At 47.9% G+C, this 17,395-nt stretch overlaps 1 protein-coding gene and 1 long non-coding RNA gene across 7 annotated transcripts; one reads left to right on the forward strand and one right to left on the reverse strand.

The window, feature by feature from the left end:
* Nucleotides 1-2,840: 2,840 nt before the first annotated feature.
* Nucleotides 2,841-7,994, forward strand: LOC148775793 (uncharacterized). Its single transcript, XR_016038842.1, has 3 exons — nucleotides 2,841-3,054; nucleotides 4,524-4,639; nucleotides 6,138-7,994. It is a non-coding gene; the product is annotated as an uncharacterized LOC148775793 (long non-coding RNA).
* Nucleotides 4,233-16,755, reverse strand: CFAP97D2 (CFAP97 domain containing 2). Of its 6 annotated transcripts, none has more exons than XM_055426766.2 (5): nucleotides 16,544-16,676; nucleotides 14,506-14,671; nucleotides 13,514-13,632; nucleotides 13,050-13,173; nucleotides 4,233-4,814 (listed from the first exon to the last, which is right to left on the reverse strand). In XM_055426766.2, the coding sequence occupies exons 1-5, from the start codon at nucleotides 16,600-16,602 to the stop codon at nucleotides 4,608-4,610; spliced, it is 675 nt and encodes a 224-aa protein (XP_055282741.2). In that variant the 5' UTR covers nucleotides 16,603-16,676; the 3' UTR covers nucleotides 4,233-4,607. The 6 variants fall into 6 exon arrangements, with proteins under 6 accessions (XP_055282741.2, XP_055282742.2, XP_055282740.2 ...); XM_055426767.2 differs by having other exon boundaries at nucleotides 4,234-4,814; nucleotides 13,050-13,182; nucleotides 14,506-14,586; nucleotides 16,544-16,755; XM_055426765.2 differs by having other exon boundaries at nucleotides 4,234-4,814; nucleotides 13,050-13,182.
* Between the last annotated feature and the right edge of the window lie 640 nt (nucleotides 16,756-17,395).

Raw genomic sequence — 17,395 nt, forward strand, 5'->3', positions numbered from 1 at the left:
TGGTATGCAGGGATGACCCAGAGGGATGGGATAGGGAGGGAGGTGGGAGGGGGGTTCAAGAAGGGGAGCACATGTACACCCAGGGCGGATTCATGTCAATGTATGGCAAAACCAATACAATATTGTAAAGTAATTAGCCTCCAATAAAAAAGAAAAAAAATAATAAAATAAAAATAAATAAAAAGCAGAGATGTTACTTTGCCAACAAAGGTCCGCCTAGTCAAAGCTGTGGTTTTTCCAGCAATCATGTATGGATGTGAGAGTTGGACTATAAAGAAAGCTGAGTGCTGAGGAACTGATGCTTTGGAACTGTGGTGTTGGAGAAGACTCTTGAGAGTCACTTGGACTGCAAGGAGATCAAACCAGTCCATCCTAAAGGAAATCAGTCCTGAATATTCATTGGAAGGACTTATGCTGAGGCTGAAGCTCCAATATCTTGGCCACCTGATGTGAAGAACTGACTCATTGGAAAAGACCCTGATGCTGGGAAAGATTGAGGGCGGGAGGAGAAGGGGACAACAGGGGACGAGGTGGTTGGATGGTATCTCCGACTCGATGGACATGAGTTTGAGCAAGCTATGGGAGTTGATGAAGGACAGGGAGGTCTGGGGTGCTGCAGTCCACGGGGTCGCAAAGACTCAGACACGACTGAGCACCTGAGCAACAACAACAACAGACTCTAACCGGCTAAAGTTGAAAGGATACAGGTAATTCTCAAGAAAATAGTGATTTTCAGACATTCTGTTGTCATTTTACAATGACGATTCTACAGATTTGGGACTAACCTCTGTCCAAACATCAGAGCTGTCTCGCAGAGCCTTCTGCGAGGGTTGCAGCCAACACCCACTTGGAAACCCGTGCTTGTGTTCCTGGTTCATCCCCCAGCCACGGCCCCACAGGTTACTGCCCTGATGGACACAGATCCTTGGAGGGCAGGTCTTACCCCTGCTGCTTCTACACACGACTCTGTTAAAATTCTTGGGGAATCTATTATCTTCCCGAATTGGATTTCATGATTGGAGACTTGTTATAAAACAGCCCATAAAACCATGCTGAAGATCTGAGCACAGGGAGCAGGTGGAGATTAGTTGCTCAGTCGTGTCTGACTCTTGCGACCCCATGGACTGTAGCCAGCCAGGCTCCTGTGTGCATGGGATTCCCTGGCAAGAATGCTAGAGTGAGTAGCCATTTCCTTCTCCAGGGGATCTTCCTGACCCTGGAATCAAACCCAGGTCTCCTGAATTGTGGGCAGATTCTTCCCTGAGCCACCAGGGAAGCACCTGGGGTGATTGGATTTACTCATTCTTCTTGATCAGGCCTGAGTATTTTGGGTGACTTAGTATGTATTTGTTGAGAACAATTGATTACTTTGCTACAATTTACAATTTAATGAAGATATTGGAACCAACCTGAGAGAAAGACTGCTAATTAGGCGAGCTGGAGTTGTGGGATCCTGACCTTTCTCATGGGATTCTCTCGGCAGGCGTGCTGGGTGGGTTACCATTTCCTTCTCCAGGGGATTTTGCTGATTCAGGGATCGAACTTGAATCTCCTACGTCTGCTTCATTGGCAGGCAGGTCCTTTACCACTAGTGCCACCTGGAAAGCCTACACATAGGAATACTCAGGGATGTTAACTCTAATCAATAAAAGGCAACTGCAGCTTTGAATATGAAGCAGCATTGGAGATCATCCATCCCAAGTTCTTATACATGTCTTATAACTAAGAAGTTGCCATTTTGTCAGAAACTAGTCAGTGACAGAACTGGGAGAGAACCAGGGACCCTCGCTTTAGAGACAGACAATGTGTCTAAACCATGCTTAGTTATTAGCTGAGTGGTTAACTTGTGCTTTAGTCCTCTGACTTTCTAATTTACTGAAAGTGTAATATGGGTATTATCTCTTCTTCACTGAAACAGCACGTGAAGTCTCCTACCACAGAGTCTGGTATATTGTCAGTTCAGTTCAGTTCAGTTCAGTCGCTCAGTCGTGTCCGACTCTTTGCGACCCCATGAATCACAGCACGCCAGGCCTCCCTGTCCATCACCAGCTCCTGGAGTTCACTCAGACTCATGTCCATCGAGTCGGTGATGCCATCCAGCCATCTCATTCTCTGTCGTCCCCTTCTCCTCCCACCCCCAATCCCTCCCAGCATCAGACTCTTTTCCAGTGAGTCAACTCGTCACATGAGGTGGCCAAAGTATTGGAGTTTCATTGTAGGTGTTTAGAAAATATGTGTTTTTTTTTCTCCCCAATTCCTTTCTCCTCCATCACACTGCCACTGTCTCTTCAAAAGCAAAACGCAGTGACTCAGAGTTTTACATTATTTCCACAAACACTGAGCTCTTTTTAGAAGGCAAGACCTGTGTCAGATGCCAGGGATTTAAAATTGAATAAGAAAGCTATTGGTGTTGGAGAAGACTCTTGAGAGTCCCTTGGACTGCAAGGAGATCCAACCAGTCCATCCTAAAGGAAATTAGTCCTGAACGTTCTTTGGAAGGACTGATGCTCAAGCTCAAGCTCCAAAACTTTGGCCACCTGATATGAAGAACTGACTCATATTGGGAAGGACCCTGATGCTGGGAAAAATTGAAAGCAAAGGAGAAGGGGAGAACAGAAGATGAGAAGGTTGGATGGCATCACTGACTCGATGGACATGAGTCTCAGCAAGCTCCGGGCGTTGGTGATGGACACGGAAGCCTGGTGTACTGCAGTCCATGGGGTCGCAAAGAGTCGGACGCTACTGAGCGACTGAACTGACTGACTGACTGACTGACCTTTCTCATCAAACGGCAAGAAGGGAGAGAAGCCTCGCGTCGGAGCAGCTGAGGGCTCTGTGGTCCCACAAGCAAGGCAGCCTCTGAGCTGGGCTGCGGTCCCAGGGGCCATCACCAGAGGGCGCGCCTCCGCCGCTCCTCCAGCCCTGCAGAGGCTGCTGGCTGGTCAGTTCTGCGGACGCCTTGAAGTGGACCCGGGCCAGGTCAGGCGAAGGGCTTCGGGAGGCCGGACCCTGAGGATCACCGAGGCCTTGTCCGTTTCGGCCATTGTTTCGAGGGTCAGTTTGTTTTGTGGTTTCCCCAACCTGCTCCTAGATTAATGCAGGAGACACTGGGTGGATTCCTGGGTGGGAAGATCCCCTGGAGAAGGCCATGGCAACCCACTCAGTATTCTTGCTTGGGGAATTCCATGGACAGAGGAGCCTGGTGGGCTACTGTCCATGGGGTTGCAAAGAGTCGGACACAACTGAGCTCACAGTACATTAGTGAACACAGGTAGTTGAGTAATTGTTTCAAAAGCTCAACAGATAACAATTTTGTTTTTTGCTAGAAATAAGACATTTTTGGACAACTTTATCATGTATCAAATCTCTTTTCCTCCTGTATGCAACGAAGCTTCTTTTGCATTTTGGAGTTGAGCACCAAGAGCCTCAAACATCTGGAACATATTGAGTAAATTCACTGCATTGGGGCTTTGCAGGGTGAAGCTGCAGAGACCAGCTACTAAAACTCACCTCTGGGAGTAAAGGGGTCACTGGAGTGGGGACAAAGGCAAGACAAACGCTGGCTGTGGTTGGGAAGGGCAGATGTTGACCCTAAATAGCCACACTTATAAAGGAGGCACAGGTATGAGTGCTCATAAACCAAGCATTCGATCTCTACTGAAGAGCTTCTAGCAATTTGTCACTGAGCTCAAGATTCTTGACACAGTACTATGCCCAGTTTGAGGCTTCTGGAGAGGGAAGGGGTGTGGACAGCTTGCAGGGGTTCTGAGGTTTCCCCCTAACATAATGAAGGCCAAATTCAGTCTTGAACCAGGTTCTAGCACCAGCTCTCTCTGCCGATGGGGGTTCAGAGAGGTTGAGTAATCTCACAGTCACTCAGAGAATCCTCTGAAGGGTCAAAACTCACATCCAGGTCTGTCTGACTCCAGGCCTATGATTTTGAACACCGTCATTGAAGGGCCTGCGTGCTGGGAGCAGGGAAGAACCTGGGTGATTCCACGTGGACGTGGAAGCCTGGGAGGAGACGGACCATGGACCTTCAAGGGTTTGTGCAGGAAGGGGTGATGTGAGCTCCTGGTTCTCCTCTTTCATTTCAGTAGAGAATTCAACCTAAACCTGCAGTATGAGCTAAATACAGCCAAGTGCTACGTACCATGACGCTCGCAAGGGTCCAGCTCTGTGAAGCAGGACCACGTCCATCTTCTTGTCTGGAGCCCCAGGCCTGTCCCAGGGCCTGGCACATCCACACGTGCACAGGTGTCTAACTGAGACGTACTGATTCCTCTTACTTCTTAGGTTCTGTAGTTTCATCCTATCGAGGTGTTTTAATCTGATTTATTTAGATACTTGTTAAAGTAATGATCACAGACTTTTAAGGCAAATTATAAAAATACATCTGAGAGTTATAAACGAATCCACAACAACACAAAATATGGTAACAGAGTATGTGTTCCTAACTAAAGAGAAAAATCCAATTCAAGAGCCTTTAGCTCCCAGTATTACTCTGCATAATTTGTTTTCAGCTATCAGCCCTAGAAGCACAGAAAATAGTTTTGCTGCATCATCTACTCAGACGTCCTGTGAACACACACAGTTGGGATGCTGAGTCACACGCGTGTAGCTGTCCCTGCGTGATAAGGTGAGGAGGCCTGGCCAGGGTGGGAGGCCTGAGGATGGGGGGCTGCCCCAGGAGGCTGTGGTGACCTTGCCGCTTGTCCACCACTGCTTCTGACGCATCTTCTCCGCCTCTGTGTTCTGAGTCCTCCCCTCCACTTCATCTTTTGGGTCCAGGAGGTGGCCTTGCTGAACTTCAGCTTCAGTTCCCATGGGATCAAAAATACATGTTTTAAACAAACACTTTTCTTAGGTAAAGATGGTAAAATATCAGTTTTCTAGAACATGTGGGGAATGAAGTATTTAAATTCATTGACAATTCTACTTTATTTAGAATTAATTATATAACCTTAAAAAAAAATAACAGCCTTGTGTGCATGCTAAGTCGCTTCAGTTTTGTCTGACTCTGTGTGACCATATGGACTGCAGCCAGCCAGGCTCTTCTGTCCATGGGGATTCTCCAGGCAAGAAAAGAATACTGGAATGGGTTGCCATACCCACCTCCAGGGGATCTTCCTGGCCCTCTTTAAAAAAATAACAGCCTTATTGAGACATAATTGTGTAGCATCAAATCCACCATTTAAAGCTGTATTTTCAACGGTTTTGGTATATTCTACATTGTGCCGTCATCCCCAAATCCAATTTTAGGAAACTGTCATCATTCCCACCCAAAGGGCCACATGCAGCTATGGCTCCCAGTTCTCCTCCCCAGCCCTTGGCACCCACTAATCTACTTCATGTCTCTACAGACTGCCCATTCTGGGCATTTCATAGAAATGCACTATGTGGCCATTTGTATCAGGCCTCTTTCACCGAGCAGAATGTCTCAATGTTTATCTGCAATGCAGCATGTATAGAACTTTATTGCCAGGTCTCCTGCATTGCAGGCAAATTCTTCACTGTCTGAGCCACCAGGGAACTCCCTTGTTCCTTTATATGGTTGCATAATATTCTATAGTATGGTTGTATCCTATTTTGTTCATTTGTTTATCAGTTGATGGAACATTCTTGTACAACATTTTGTGTGGACATGTGTTTTTAATTCTCTGGGGTATATACCAAAGAGTGGAATTGTCAGGTGATATGGGAAGTCTGTGCTTAACTTTAGAGGCCAGACTGTTTCCCAGGTTGGCTGCATAATTTCACATCCCATCACTACAGCCCACCTCAACTCTTGTCTTCTGTGTTTTGATTTTAGTCACCTGGTGTGGAGTGAGTTCTCATTGTGGTTTTGACTTGCATTCCCCTAATTTTACTGAGCATCTTCTCATGGGTTTCTTAGCCATTTGTCCATATTCTTTGGAGAAATATCTAAATGATCAGATGATCTTTTGCTATGTCAATTGTATTGTTGAAAATCTTTCTGAAATGGGTCAAAGTACTTTTATACTAGATTGGTACTTCCACGATTGCACTTTGAACCTTCTGGCTTGTTGGTGTTGGAAGATGCTGGGCCTTTAGGAAGTCAGCCACATCCCAGAAGTTTTCTTTTTTCTGTTATTTCCCTCATCCCTCCCTGAAAGGCTGTGCTGGGAACTGCCCTTGAATAGAGACTGCAGCAATGGGGCCTAGTCGTCCAGGTCCCTCAGGGAAAGGGTAGAACAGTGCTGCTTTCTCTGCTGTGGACCCGTTAGGACTCGGAAGAGGAAAGAATGAAGGCTCTCTGTCATGTCCTGCCCTGGAGCGTGTCTGCTTACCCTGACCTTGAACACTGCATGTGTCGGGGGACCACACAGTGCAAAGTCTCACGTGAAATACTAGGAGTCAAATTCTTACAGTTTTTATTTGCACAATATAGTTAAACACACAACCCATCAAGGGATAGCCCGCATGATCACAAGACATTCGCAAAACTTATCAGCAAGTAGAAAAGCCACCGCAAACAACATGTTGATGGAATCCTGTGGCTTAAAATAAGCAGAGGGGGATGGGGTGGAAGGTGGGCGGGAAGCTCAAGCGGGAGGGGACATATGTATACTATGACTCATCCATGTTGATGTATGGCAGAAACCAACACAATATTGTAATTATCCTTCAATTAAAAATAAGTTTAAAAAAGTCACGCTGTTTTTTTCCCATTATCTTAAATGGCTAAGACCTTTAAATAGAACCTATTGTATTCTCTTTCTCCTTTAACTATAAACCTAAAATAATAAATCCCTGTTGGATGCTGAATGCTTGTTAAGTAGTAGGCTCTCATAAAACACATTGGATGATAATACAAGAATGTTTCATAATTAAATTGAGTCACCTGTGTAAGAATGTCATCCTGTTCCTAGTTCAGTGTTCTCGTATAAGAACTGAAGTAATCTTCACGAAGCATCCCCTGCTGTTTCATCATTAATTTAGTCCCAGTACACACATACACATACACACACACACACACACACACACACACAAGATTATAAAATCTTTGAAGTGGGGAATATCTTAAAGTACCACTTGCCCATCGTGTGTTCTTTTAAAAAAAATTTTTGGGGGGTTGATAAATTTTATTTAAGAACTTATACAAACATTCTAGACTGAGTTTTAATTCTCATCTTCCTCCTCTTCTTTATCTTGATTAATCTGGAAGTAACCAGTTTATGAGTTTTTTTGCTGTTACCAACTATGCATAATCATATAGGTTATTCTTTTTCCAAACATTTTTTTGTAAGACATTTCAAATATCTCTTGGAAAAGGACCCCAGAAGTTACAGTGACCTTGCTTTTGCTTCTTTCCGACTGCTGTGACACCGCTGCCCAGATGGTGGCCTTTCCATTCAGCTTGATCCGCTCCTGAAGAAACGGCTCGGTTTTGCTGGCATCGATGACCTGCATCTTCTGCAGGCGGGCCGAGCCCAGGGTGCTGACTGGCATCTTCTGCAGGCGGGCCGAGCCCAGGGTGCTGACTGGCATCTTCTGTAGGCGGGCCGAGCCCAGGGTGCTGACTGGCATCTTCTGCAGGCGGGCTGAGCCCAGGGTGCTGACTGGCATCTTCTGCAGGCGGGCCAAGCCCAGGGTGCTCTTCAGGACCGGCTTCTGTTCTTGACCCCTTCACCACAAGCTCTTTCACTGGCGCCGTGGCGGCAGCAGAGGCAGAAAGGGTCGATGTTTACGTGTGTGTCCATTTATGGCTGCCCTAGGTCTTCGTCGCTGCGTGGGCTCGCTCTCCAGCTGCGCTGAGCGGGGGTCGCTCTCAGGCACACGGGCTTCTCACTGCCGCGGCCTCTCTGGTGGAGCACAGGCTCAGTAGTTGTGGCTCCAGGGCGTGTGGGATCTTCCTCGGCCAGGAATCGAACCTCTGTCTCCTGCATTGGCAGGCAGATTCTTTACCCTTGAGCTGCCAAAGAAGCCCCTATGTGCTGTTAATTAGGATTTTAGATAAACAGAATTGGGGGTTTGCATAATGTCAAAGGCTCTGTCTTACTTTGTTAAGCTTTTTGACCCTCTTGACCCATACCCCCCACCACCCACCCCCACCTCTGGCAACCACCAATCTATTCTCTGTATCTATGAGCTTATTATTGTTATATTTTACATAAAAGAGAGACTGCACAGTGTTTGTTTTTCTCTGTCTGTCTGACTTTTTTTCTCAGCATAATGCCCAAGAGGTCCGTTCGTCTTTTCTCAAATGTCAAGATTTTGTTCTTTTTGGTGACTGAATAATATCTATATGCATAACTATATATCTTGCGATTTCTTTATCCATTCTTCCGTTGATGGCACTTGGGTTGCTTCCATATCTTGGCTGTTGTAAACAGTGCTGCTGCGAACATGGGGGACGTGTACACCTTTCAAGTTAGTGCTTTTTTTGGTTAGTGTTTTTATCCTGTGTGGCAGATGCATACAGTAAAGAAGGAAATAAATAATATTTCATGATTTCATGCTTGCCAAGTGAACGCCAGGCACTGTAGCAGTCGTTTTTGCAAACATTTGACCCTGACATACGTTCTGGAGAGGGTTCTCTTTACAAAGGATCGATGGAAGCTCAGTCGTTTTTGCAAACATTTGACCCTGACATGCGTTCTGGAGAGGGTTCTCTTTACAAAGGATCGATGGAAGCTCATGGGGACCGAGTGAGCTCGGGGTCAGCCTCACACTCTCTGCGTCTCCACCAGGTCCTCTGCACTGGCTGAGAGAACACTGAGCTGCTGCTCTTCAGGATCACTTGTGTTTGCCCTGTTTTGTTTCCTTCTCGTGTGTGGGTTATTTGGGGCTGCGGCACTAGATTAGAATAATACACACTTCTAGGAGCTGCAGGCTCCAGCAAACCCAGGGTGCCTAGTGGGTTTTATCAGTTGATCTTTTAGAAATCTTATCCTCTCTCAATGAAAAGTTATCAAATCAGTTAAGTGATTTCTCAGTTTGGAGTCAGGGATAAGTGAGGATTTAAAAGTGTAAGGAAGATGAAAAGTTGAAACCTTTCTTTCAAAATATTTGAGATACTTTGCAAGTTAATATCTAAACTAGCAAAAACTATAGAAAGATTGAGGAGACGCTGCTCTGGCGAAGGAATCAGGGTGCCGGAGGAAGGGCTGTTTTTTTCCTGCCAAGTCAATGAGCATATTTTCTGGAATTTTAAACGTAAACTGCAGCATATCCTGTCTGTGCCTGACCAGCAAAGGCCCCAGGCTCAGCTGACCAGACGTTCAGTAGGGGATATCAGTCTTCAGACAGCTGGTCAAGGGTAGCTACTGGGCTTTCTTTGGACCATCTTCCAACTTTCTGGTCCTGTAACAGAGTTCTTACCTCCCTAAACCTGCAGTTTTCAAATAGCTTAGTTTTTTGTTGCAACCCCTGCTCCCATCTGGATGCTAAGTCCCCGTTTCCAAGGAGAGAGGGCAGGGGCTTATCGAGGGAAAGTCCTGCTGGTTCGAGGCAGGGAAGGGGGCCCTCGGCAGGGGAGCTCTGCAACGGGGCGTCTGTCCCTCTGTCCTGTGTCTGTCCCCACCCTCGTCTTGCACAGAAGCTGAGGTTGGAAACTCCAAACTGGGTGTGAGGGCCGCTTGGGTCTGGATGGTGACACTCAGGTCACAGTTCTGACTTGGGACCAGAGGCAGTGAGCTGGCAGTTGCTTCCTTGTGCTTTCCACGGCTGTCTTTTCACAAAGGGAAGCACAGAGCAGCAACGACCTCGCCAGGAGCCCAGCCCTGGGACGCCTGCCGGCGGCTCCCTGCAGCCTGGTCTTTGTGAAAATGGGAGCTTCTGCCGCCTGTGGTTCCCGTCCTGTCCTGGCAGCTCCTTGGCCCCACACCTAAACGCTCAGCGCAGCTGGTGACACTTCAAATAAGTGCAGGAAGCCCTGCTGCGCGGCGCTTCTGGTTCCCTCTCTTTGTTTGGCTCTAACATCGCCCTCTGCTCGGGGGCTTTATCTGTTTCCTGTTTTGTGAAAGGAGGGTTTCAGGGGACTTAAAGCAAATAACTGAAGAACGAGTTTGAAGCACAGGGTCCAGGCGTTTTCTTAGCGTTTGCTGAACAAGATGATAAACGGGAGAGAAGTGAGGCGACACAAACAAGCAAAAACCAGAAATGGGAGCAAACACGATACAGCGCTTAAGTCAATAAATATAAATGGTGAAACTGGGGTAAAGTCACTCGGACTAGACTATAAAACAAAATTATAGTGTTCCACTTAGAAGATACAAATCTGACATAAAATGACACAGAAATATTACTAATTAAATGATGTAAAAAAAACAAATTAATCTTATAAAGCAGACGAGTAAACACATGACATCCCAATGGAAAAGGCCCAGGACCCATGTGAAGGGCATGCGGGGTGACCCCTTCTCTATCCGGGAGGACCCAGGAGCCTTTCGTGCTCTGAGGTGTGAGCCTGTAACCCTCTGCAAAGTAGTTTGTGTCAGGTATGAAAAGCTTCTGATATAATACGCTGGTATTTTTTAAGCAATAAATTTTGGGGAAATTTTTCTTACACTATGGAACAAAAATTCCATGTTTATTAAATTCTATATTATTTAAAGTGAATCAGGAAAACTATGAAAAATTAAGGATAACGTAGAATAGTTTTCTAATCTTAGCTTGAGAGAGCCCTTTCTACGTACAGGAGAAGAACAAGATGCCATGAGGGAAAAGAGTCACAGATTTGATGACTTAGAAATAAACTAGGTGAAATGATGAATAATAATGGGAAAATATTTGTGACACCAATAATAGAAAAAGTAAATATTGATAATGCATGTTAGAAACTAAAGGAGACACACCAGTAGAAAGTTGACCAAAGGGTATGCGCAGACAGTTACTCTGCAGAAGAAATCTGGAGGCCAGAGTGCGAGGGGACGGGTGTTTCAGGTGCAGCCGTCACAGGGAGACGTGCACATTGCTGGGCGCTTCTCAAGGGCAGCTTGGTAGCATCAAAAAATTAAGGGTGTACCTTCAGATCGAATGATTTCACTTCTAGTAAGTTGCAAAAATAACATGGGCTAGGATGATTATCATAGTTTCACCTGGAATAGTGAAAAACTGGAAACAACCTAAATTTCTATAGTTTGGGGGCTGATTAAATAAAATTAGGGCACATCCCTGCAAAAATACTTTGTAACTGCTAAAAAGGAATGGGGAGCATCTTTATATACTGACATGAAACTGTCTTCGTGATACATTGTTGAGTGAAATGAACAACTGATAGAAAACTATGCAGGATGTGGTGACATTTTTGTGTAAACAGGTGACTTTACAGAGGAGAAAAGTCAGAGCGCACGAGCAAGAGGTTGGCAATGACCACTTCAGAGAGTTCAAACTGGGAGAACCCTGCCCCTACTTACCTACTCTGCACTGTTTTATACTTTATTTTCTACAATAAGCAAGTACTAGTTTTATAATTAAAAATAAAGATTTGTAATGAACTGTTCATGTTTTCAATATAAACTGCAAGCTGGATTTTCTGAGTGCTTTAGCACCTTGTTTGACTGCATTCCACAGACTCTGCATTTTTATACAAATGGAAGGTTTGGGGCAACCCTATGTCCAGCAAGTCCAATGACGTCATTTTCCCACAGATTTGCTCACCTTGTGTATTTGTGTCACATTTGGTAATTGTCGCAATGTTTCAAAGTTTTTCATCGTTATTATATTTGTTAAGTGGTCTGCTGTCATTACTATGGCTCACTGAAGGCTCAGATGATGGCTGGCACTTTCTAGCAGTACAGTGTTGTTTTTAATTAAGGAATGTACTTTTTAAAGATACGATGCTACTGCACACTTAATAGGCTACAGTACAGTGTAAACACAGCTTTTACACGTGCCGGGAAACCAGAACACTCACGACTCCCTTTCCTGTGGCCTTCACTTTGTTGTGTTCTGGAACGGGGCCGAGCAGGTGTGCCTGTTACAAGTAATTACTTGTACGTTACGTATCTTGTGAAATGTATGTGTTCTTTCCATGCCTCCGGATTCTGTAAGTGTCCAAGGAAGTAGGCAGGAAGGTGGGGGCTTCTCAACACTCCCCCCAAGTGAGGAGAGATGCATTAGCAGAGCCAAGTGCGCTCACATGCTTGCGGGCTCGAAAACCGCCTGACAGAGCTGGGCCCCTGGGGGGTCTGGGTCAGGCTGGGGGCGGGGAGTGTTTCCTTAAACTTTGAGGTAGAGCGTTGTTCCCGAGACGGGCTGCATTTCAAGGGAAAGTAAGCCCCAGAAATACCAGAGCCACGTCTACAGATGGGGCAAGTGAAGGTTTTACAGCCCTTTCATTGGATTCACTGGGACATTCATAAACAGGATAATTAAGGACAAAATTAAAATAATTTTTTCATTCAGAATTATGGTTTTGCCAGCAATGAGGACGAGATGAAAAGGGAGAGCTTACAGTTCAAAGTATCTGGCAAACATGTTCAGATCATTAATTTCCTTCACCCCTCTGGGTGCAGCGTGGGACCGCTATTTCAGGATTGTCACAAAACTTCCCACTGAGGAAGGCTTTTCACCAAATGTTTCTCCTACAACCTATAATTGATCAACTGAACTCATTTTTATCTCCTTATAATCTTTCAAGGAGGTTTCTTTGGTGGCTCAGATGGTAAAGAATCTTCCTACAACATGGGAGACCCAGGTTCAATCCCTGGGTCGGGAAGATCCCCTGGAGAAGGCAATCCATTCCAGTATTCAACAACCCACTCCAGTATTCTTGCCTGGAGAATTCCATGGACAGAAGAGCCTGGCAGGCTACGGTCCGCAGGGTTGTGAAGAGTCAGACCCTACTGGGCAAGTGACACACACATCATTTCTTAGGGAGGAAACAGTGTTTGAGTTCCTCAGTTGAGTCATTGTTCTGTGTCTTCCATTATTAAGCTACGACCTTCAGCACCTTTGCTGACAATAGAGCAAAATGCCCTAAAGTAGCAAGGAGTCTGTGTGTCCGTACCTGTGATGAATCTGATGAAAGGAATGGAAAATCCAGACAGCTCTGGGTTGGAAGGAATAGAAAAGCGAGGTACCTGCTCTGGTGGCGGGTCTGCCTTCCACAGGGACTGTGGCAAACGAGTCCTGCGCTGCGTTTGTGACCTTCTGCAGAAGGGGTTTTTCTGTCTCACCCTGCCAAGCCCCTGCTCTCTTTTCTCCCTGTTTAGACTCCAAAAAACAGCATAGATGTTGAAGCATGGAGAGAGTTGAAGCCTGTGGTGGCATCAAGTCTCATCCTCACTTCAAGAGAAAGAGCTGGGCGCCTTCCGGGCAGGAAGGTTTCTGAGCAGCAGCGTCCCCTCTCATTCACAACGAAGTGAACGGGCTTGGGAGGGCCAGTGTGGCCTGGGGCCTGCGCCCGTGAGAGCTGCTGCTCCTGTCCAGGTGCCGCTGAGAGTGGGAACCGGCCTGACTCTGGAGGCACCGGCTCTCTTTCCGCAGCAGGTGGAGGCGCCTGGCTCCCCCAGGCCGGTCCCGCCCGCGGATGGGGCCCCCTCACCTCCTGAGCGCACAGATGACTCCGCTGCGGGTCTGCCCCCCAGTCCTCACGATGCAGGACACCTTCTCCAGCAGCAGACGGTTGTCCCTGTCGATGACGGACAGCCGGCCCTCCTCCAGCTGCGCAGACACACCGGCCGTGCCAGGGCCCTGCCGGGGCCGCCCCGCGCACAGCCCTGCTCCTGGGCCTCCGGGCCTCCGCGCACCTGCCCACGCTGCTGCGGCCGCTCCCTGGGCGGTGGGCAGGCTCCTCTGTTCTAACTGGGATACCCGAGGGCAGGGCCGAATTTCACGGAGTTGGAGTGGAAGTAACAGGGAGGGGGAAGCGATTCTTTTCGAAATTAGGTCATTCCTCAAAACCTCTACGCTGTGTCGGGGAAACACAAAGGAAATCACTTTATATTTTAAGAGGGAGATTTTATACTGCTCAGAAGCAGAGAAGGTTTGAGGCCAGAGGAAACGAAAACCCTCCTACTTTATTTAGGGTTTTGAACAGACTGATCTGCCGAGGTGCTCCTCTTTGTTTTGCCTGAATTGGCTGACGCTGGGGGCACAGAAAGCTCGCGACATTTTGCTCTGGGAGGTGTAAGGATCAGCAGAGCCACAGGATGCTGACTCTCACCAGACGGCTTCAACTCCAAGAAATGAAAATTTCAAGGTGGCCACAGAATGGTCTGGTTTAGAGGAACAATGCTAGTTAATTACTCCAGATCTAAGCTGAATAAATTGCCGCCATGGGTCCCCTCTGCCTCCTCCCCACTTCTGGATCCCTGCCAGGTCAACAGGGAGACTGGAGGAAGATCTCTGGTTTAGTTGTCACCAGCTCCATTGCTTGCGAGACAGGCTTAATTGGCTGGTTAGAGGCATCTTATTTTTGATACATGACTTGTTTATTCCCTATGAGCCTGCTTTTTTCATTTTCCTGGGTTTTTAAGCTGATATTTTTTGTGTTGTGTTGGCTGTAACAGTAACTGGAGTAGAACTGAAACTTACCTTGAGTTTGCCGAGTTTCAGGCGGAGGTGACTGAGGGTTGGCGGGGCGCGGCTGTCCACCACTGGCCGGGCCTCCAGCACCTGCACAGAGCAGGCAGTGTGACCCATGCACCCTCTCCAGTCAATCACCCTGAGTTTTCGTTGGGCAGCTTCTGGTCTGTGGGCCCTGGGAATACATGCAGGTTGTTACAGCATCGGAGATATCAAGTTGGCCTGGGCAGAAAGTTCTGAAAGAGGCTCCGGACTTGATTCAGAACCTGAGCCTCCCCTGGAGGGGAACAGGCAGCCCTCAGACACGGCCTGACATGGTCATTTTCAAGTAGAGAATCGAGTGTGTGGGATGAGGTCTCATTAAATGGAACTCCCCGCTGACGTTTCCGCTCTGCACTGCCTGCTTTGAGACAGTGAATTACATCCCGGGTCCACCGGACTCTAATTTCTGAGCCTCCAGCAGTATTTTCAGCATTAGCATCTTGGCCACTGATTAAGTGCAAAATGATCCATGCAGAGTTTTGTATCAGAAATTGTACAACCAAGGGAAGAATTTGTGTTTGAAAATGTGATGGACAAAATGCAGGAGGGCCGTAAGTATTACACTTGCATTAAGAAGGAACCCCCGTATTCTAGCCACTTGCTCACAGATCCCGGCTGCTGAGACCTCTGATCTGATCATCTGGAAGTGGCCGCTCCATGACTGCTTTCCCGTGTGAGGCCCTGAGCTCCAGGCACTGGGACCCAAGCCCACAGAGCCGTGTGGTGACGGAGCAGGCATCTTCTCAGAGAGCCAGGAGCTGGCCAGGGGTCTTGGAAAACAAGCTCAGGAACCAGCACTTGTGCCCTGAAGTAAGGGCCCTGGAAGGACAGGCAAGAGAGAGGTCCTCCCCACTGCGTGCGGAGGAGGACATGGCTGGATGCGGCTGGACGGCCCGCGCCGCCCCGTCACCCAGGGTGTGGGAGCAGCAGAGGCGAGCCAGACTCGTGCTCTGTTGCGTGGTGCAAGCCCGTTAGGGTGGGGTCAGAGGAGGGTAGAGGCGCTACGGGCTTTTGTTAAGGAAATATCAGCAGCATTTTCTGTTTTATTAAGGTAATTTTCTTAGCATAAATGGGTGTTGAGGTTCTGAGCCAGGGCCCTGCCCAGACATGGGCAAGGGCCTCACTCTGGGAGTGCTGTGGGCTGGGGGAGGGGCCCAGTCATCCCAGAGCTGCACCAGTCCCTTCCTACCCTCAGGGGTTCTCAGCCCAGCAGTGAGGAGCTCCTCTAAAGAGCTGACCCCACTCGAGTACAGAAGAGGAACCTGTACTCGAGTACAGGGACACCAGGGTGGGTCCTTCCCACCCACAGCTCTTTAGTGCTCCTCCGTGCTCTGGGCAACCAGACCGGCCACCCTCCCGCACGGGGGAGGGGAGGAGGGGCACGGGAAAGCTGCGTGCCAGTGAGCAGGGAAGGCTCCAGAACCAGGGGTTGCAGGAAGGGAGGTGAACTGGGGTGAAGCCAAGAGGCTCCTAGGGACTCCCACAGGGACGCAGGTGCAAGGCCAGGTGAGGGGCACCGTGCAAACCTTGCACCCAGGCGGGCGGAGCCCAGGGGCAGCAGGGACCTTCAGATCATTCCATGGCACCCCGATTCCCACACAGCCGCTTCTTTGTTTCTCAGCTTTAATGGCCAGCCAGCACCCTGCACCTGGATGGTTCTGAGAGGTCTGGAGGGCAGAAGACTGTCTGGCCCCTCGGGACCACAGAGCCGCCTTCTCAGAGACCCACGTTTGCAGCAGATAGATGGAAAGAATAGTGTATCTCTTAACAGAAACAAAAGTCCGTTCCTAGCCCCCTCTAGAGTTTGTTGTTTCAATAGGGGAAATATGCCATGACTGAGAAGGGATGGTCACTCTCCATGGCACTTGGAAGCCATCGTGTATTAAATGGAATTTTTATTGTATGGCATGGCCAACCTTTTAAAGATATGACATTTCATCTATTCCATCTCCAAGAAGAAATTCTCCTTTGGCTTCCAGGTGCCACTCTGTACACCTGCCCCTACCTTTCTCCTGTGATCCTGGTAGGCTTTCTCCCACGTGCCCTGCAGGTACCCCCTGCCATGGGAAAGGGTCAGCCGGGGGCTTCCAGGCATCTCGGGGAGGACAGAAAGTGGACGCCTGTCCGGTGCAGCCCTGGACAACTGTGTTTGCTGGGTCACATGACAGTCTCCATGGCACCCAAGCTCTGGGAAGGGAAGAGACCAGAGTGGCCTCTACGCTTGGCAGAAGTAACTGAATGTCCTTCTCTGCAGGGGGCATCTTCTCAGTGCCACCACTTGGAGGCGCGCACCTCGGCACCCGCACTCGGGAATACGGTGAGACGCTGTCCCCCAGCTGACCCCTCCCGTCTTCTCCTCCTCTGTCTCCCTGCATCCTCCCGCTCCCCTTCCCTTCCCGAGTCCCTTCCTCTTCTGTCTTTGAATTTTATAATAACTTGGACAATTCCAAATATTTTTATCTGCAGCTCAGGTGGCAGATCTTCAGTAACTTTTTCTCCAGTGGACTTGAAGACAGAAAGCTTTAGCCATTTTAAGCCACTCCTCTCTCCCCAGCTTTTTCTGTTAGAAATGGGTTTTCTGTGAGACAAATGAAATAAAGTGATGATAGCATTATCTTTTGAGTCATTCTTCTTTGTCAGAATTATATGCATAATTTTGAGGATGACATAATTAGAGGAAGGGGTTAATGACAAAATAGCAATGCTATTTTTTTTTCAGAATTCTGGTCTTCACTACATTACGGTATCCATTACAAAGGTCTCAAGTGCCGAGCGGGTGAATGGGAGCTCACCATGCAGCTCTGTGGGAAGGGGCATACTACGAGGAACTGGGTTCCGCACAGCAGAAGACAGAAGA

Source organism: Moschus berezovskii, chromosome 13, assembly GCF_049115385.1.
Source record: "Moschus berezovskii isolate FMDL1 chromosome 13, NW_MosBer_1.0, whole genome shotgun sequence".
NCBI lineage: Eukaryota > Metazoa > Chordata > Mammalia > Artiodactyla > Moschidae > Moschus > Moschus berezovskii.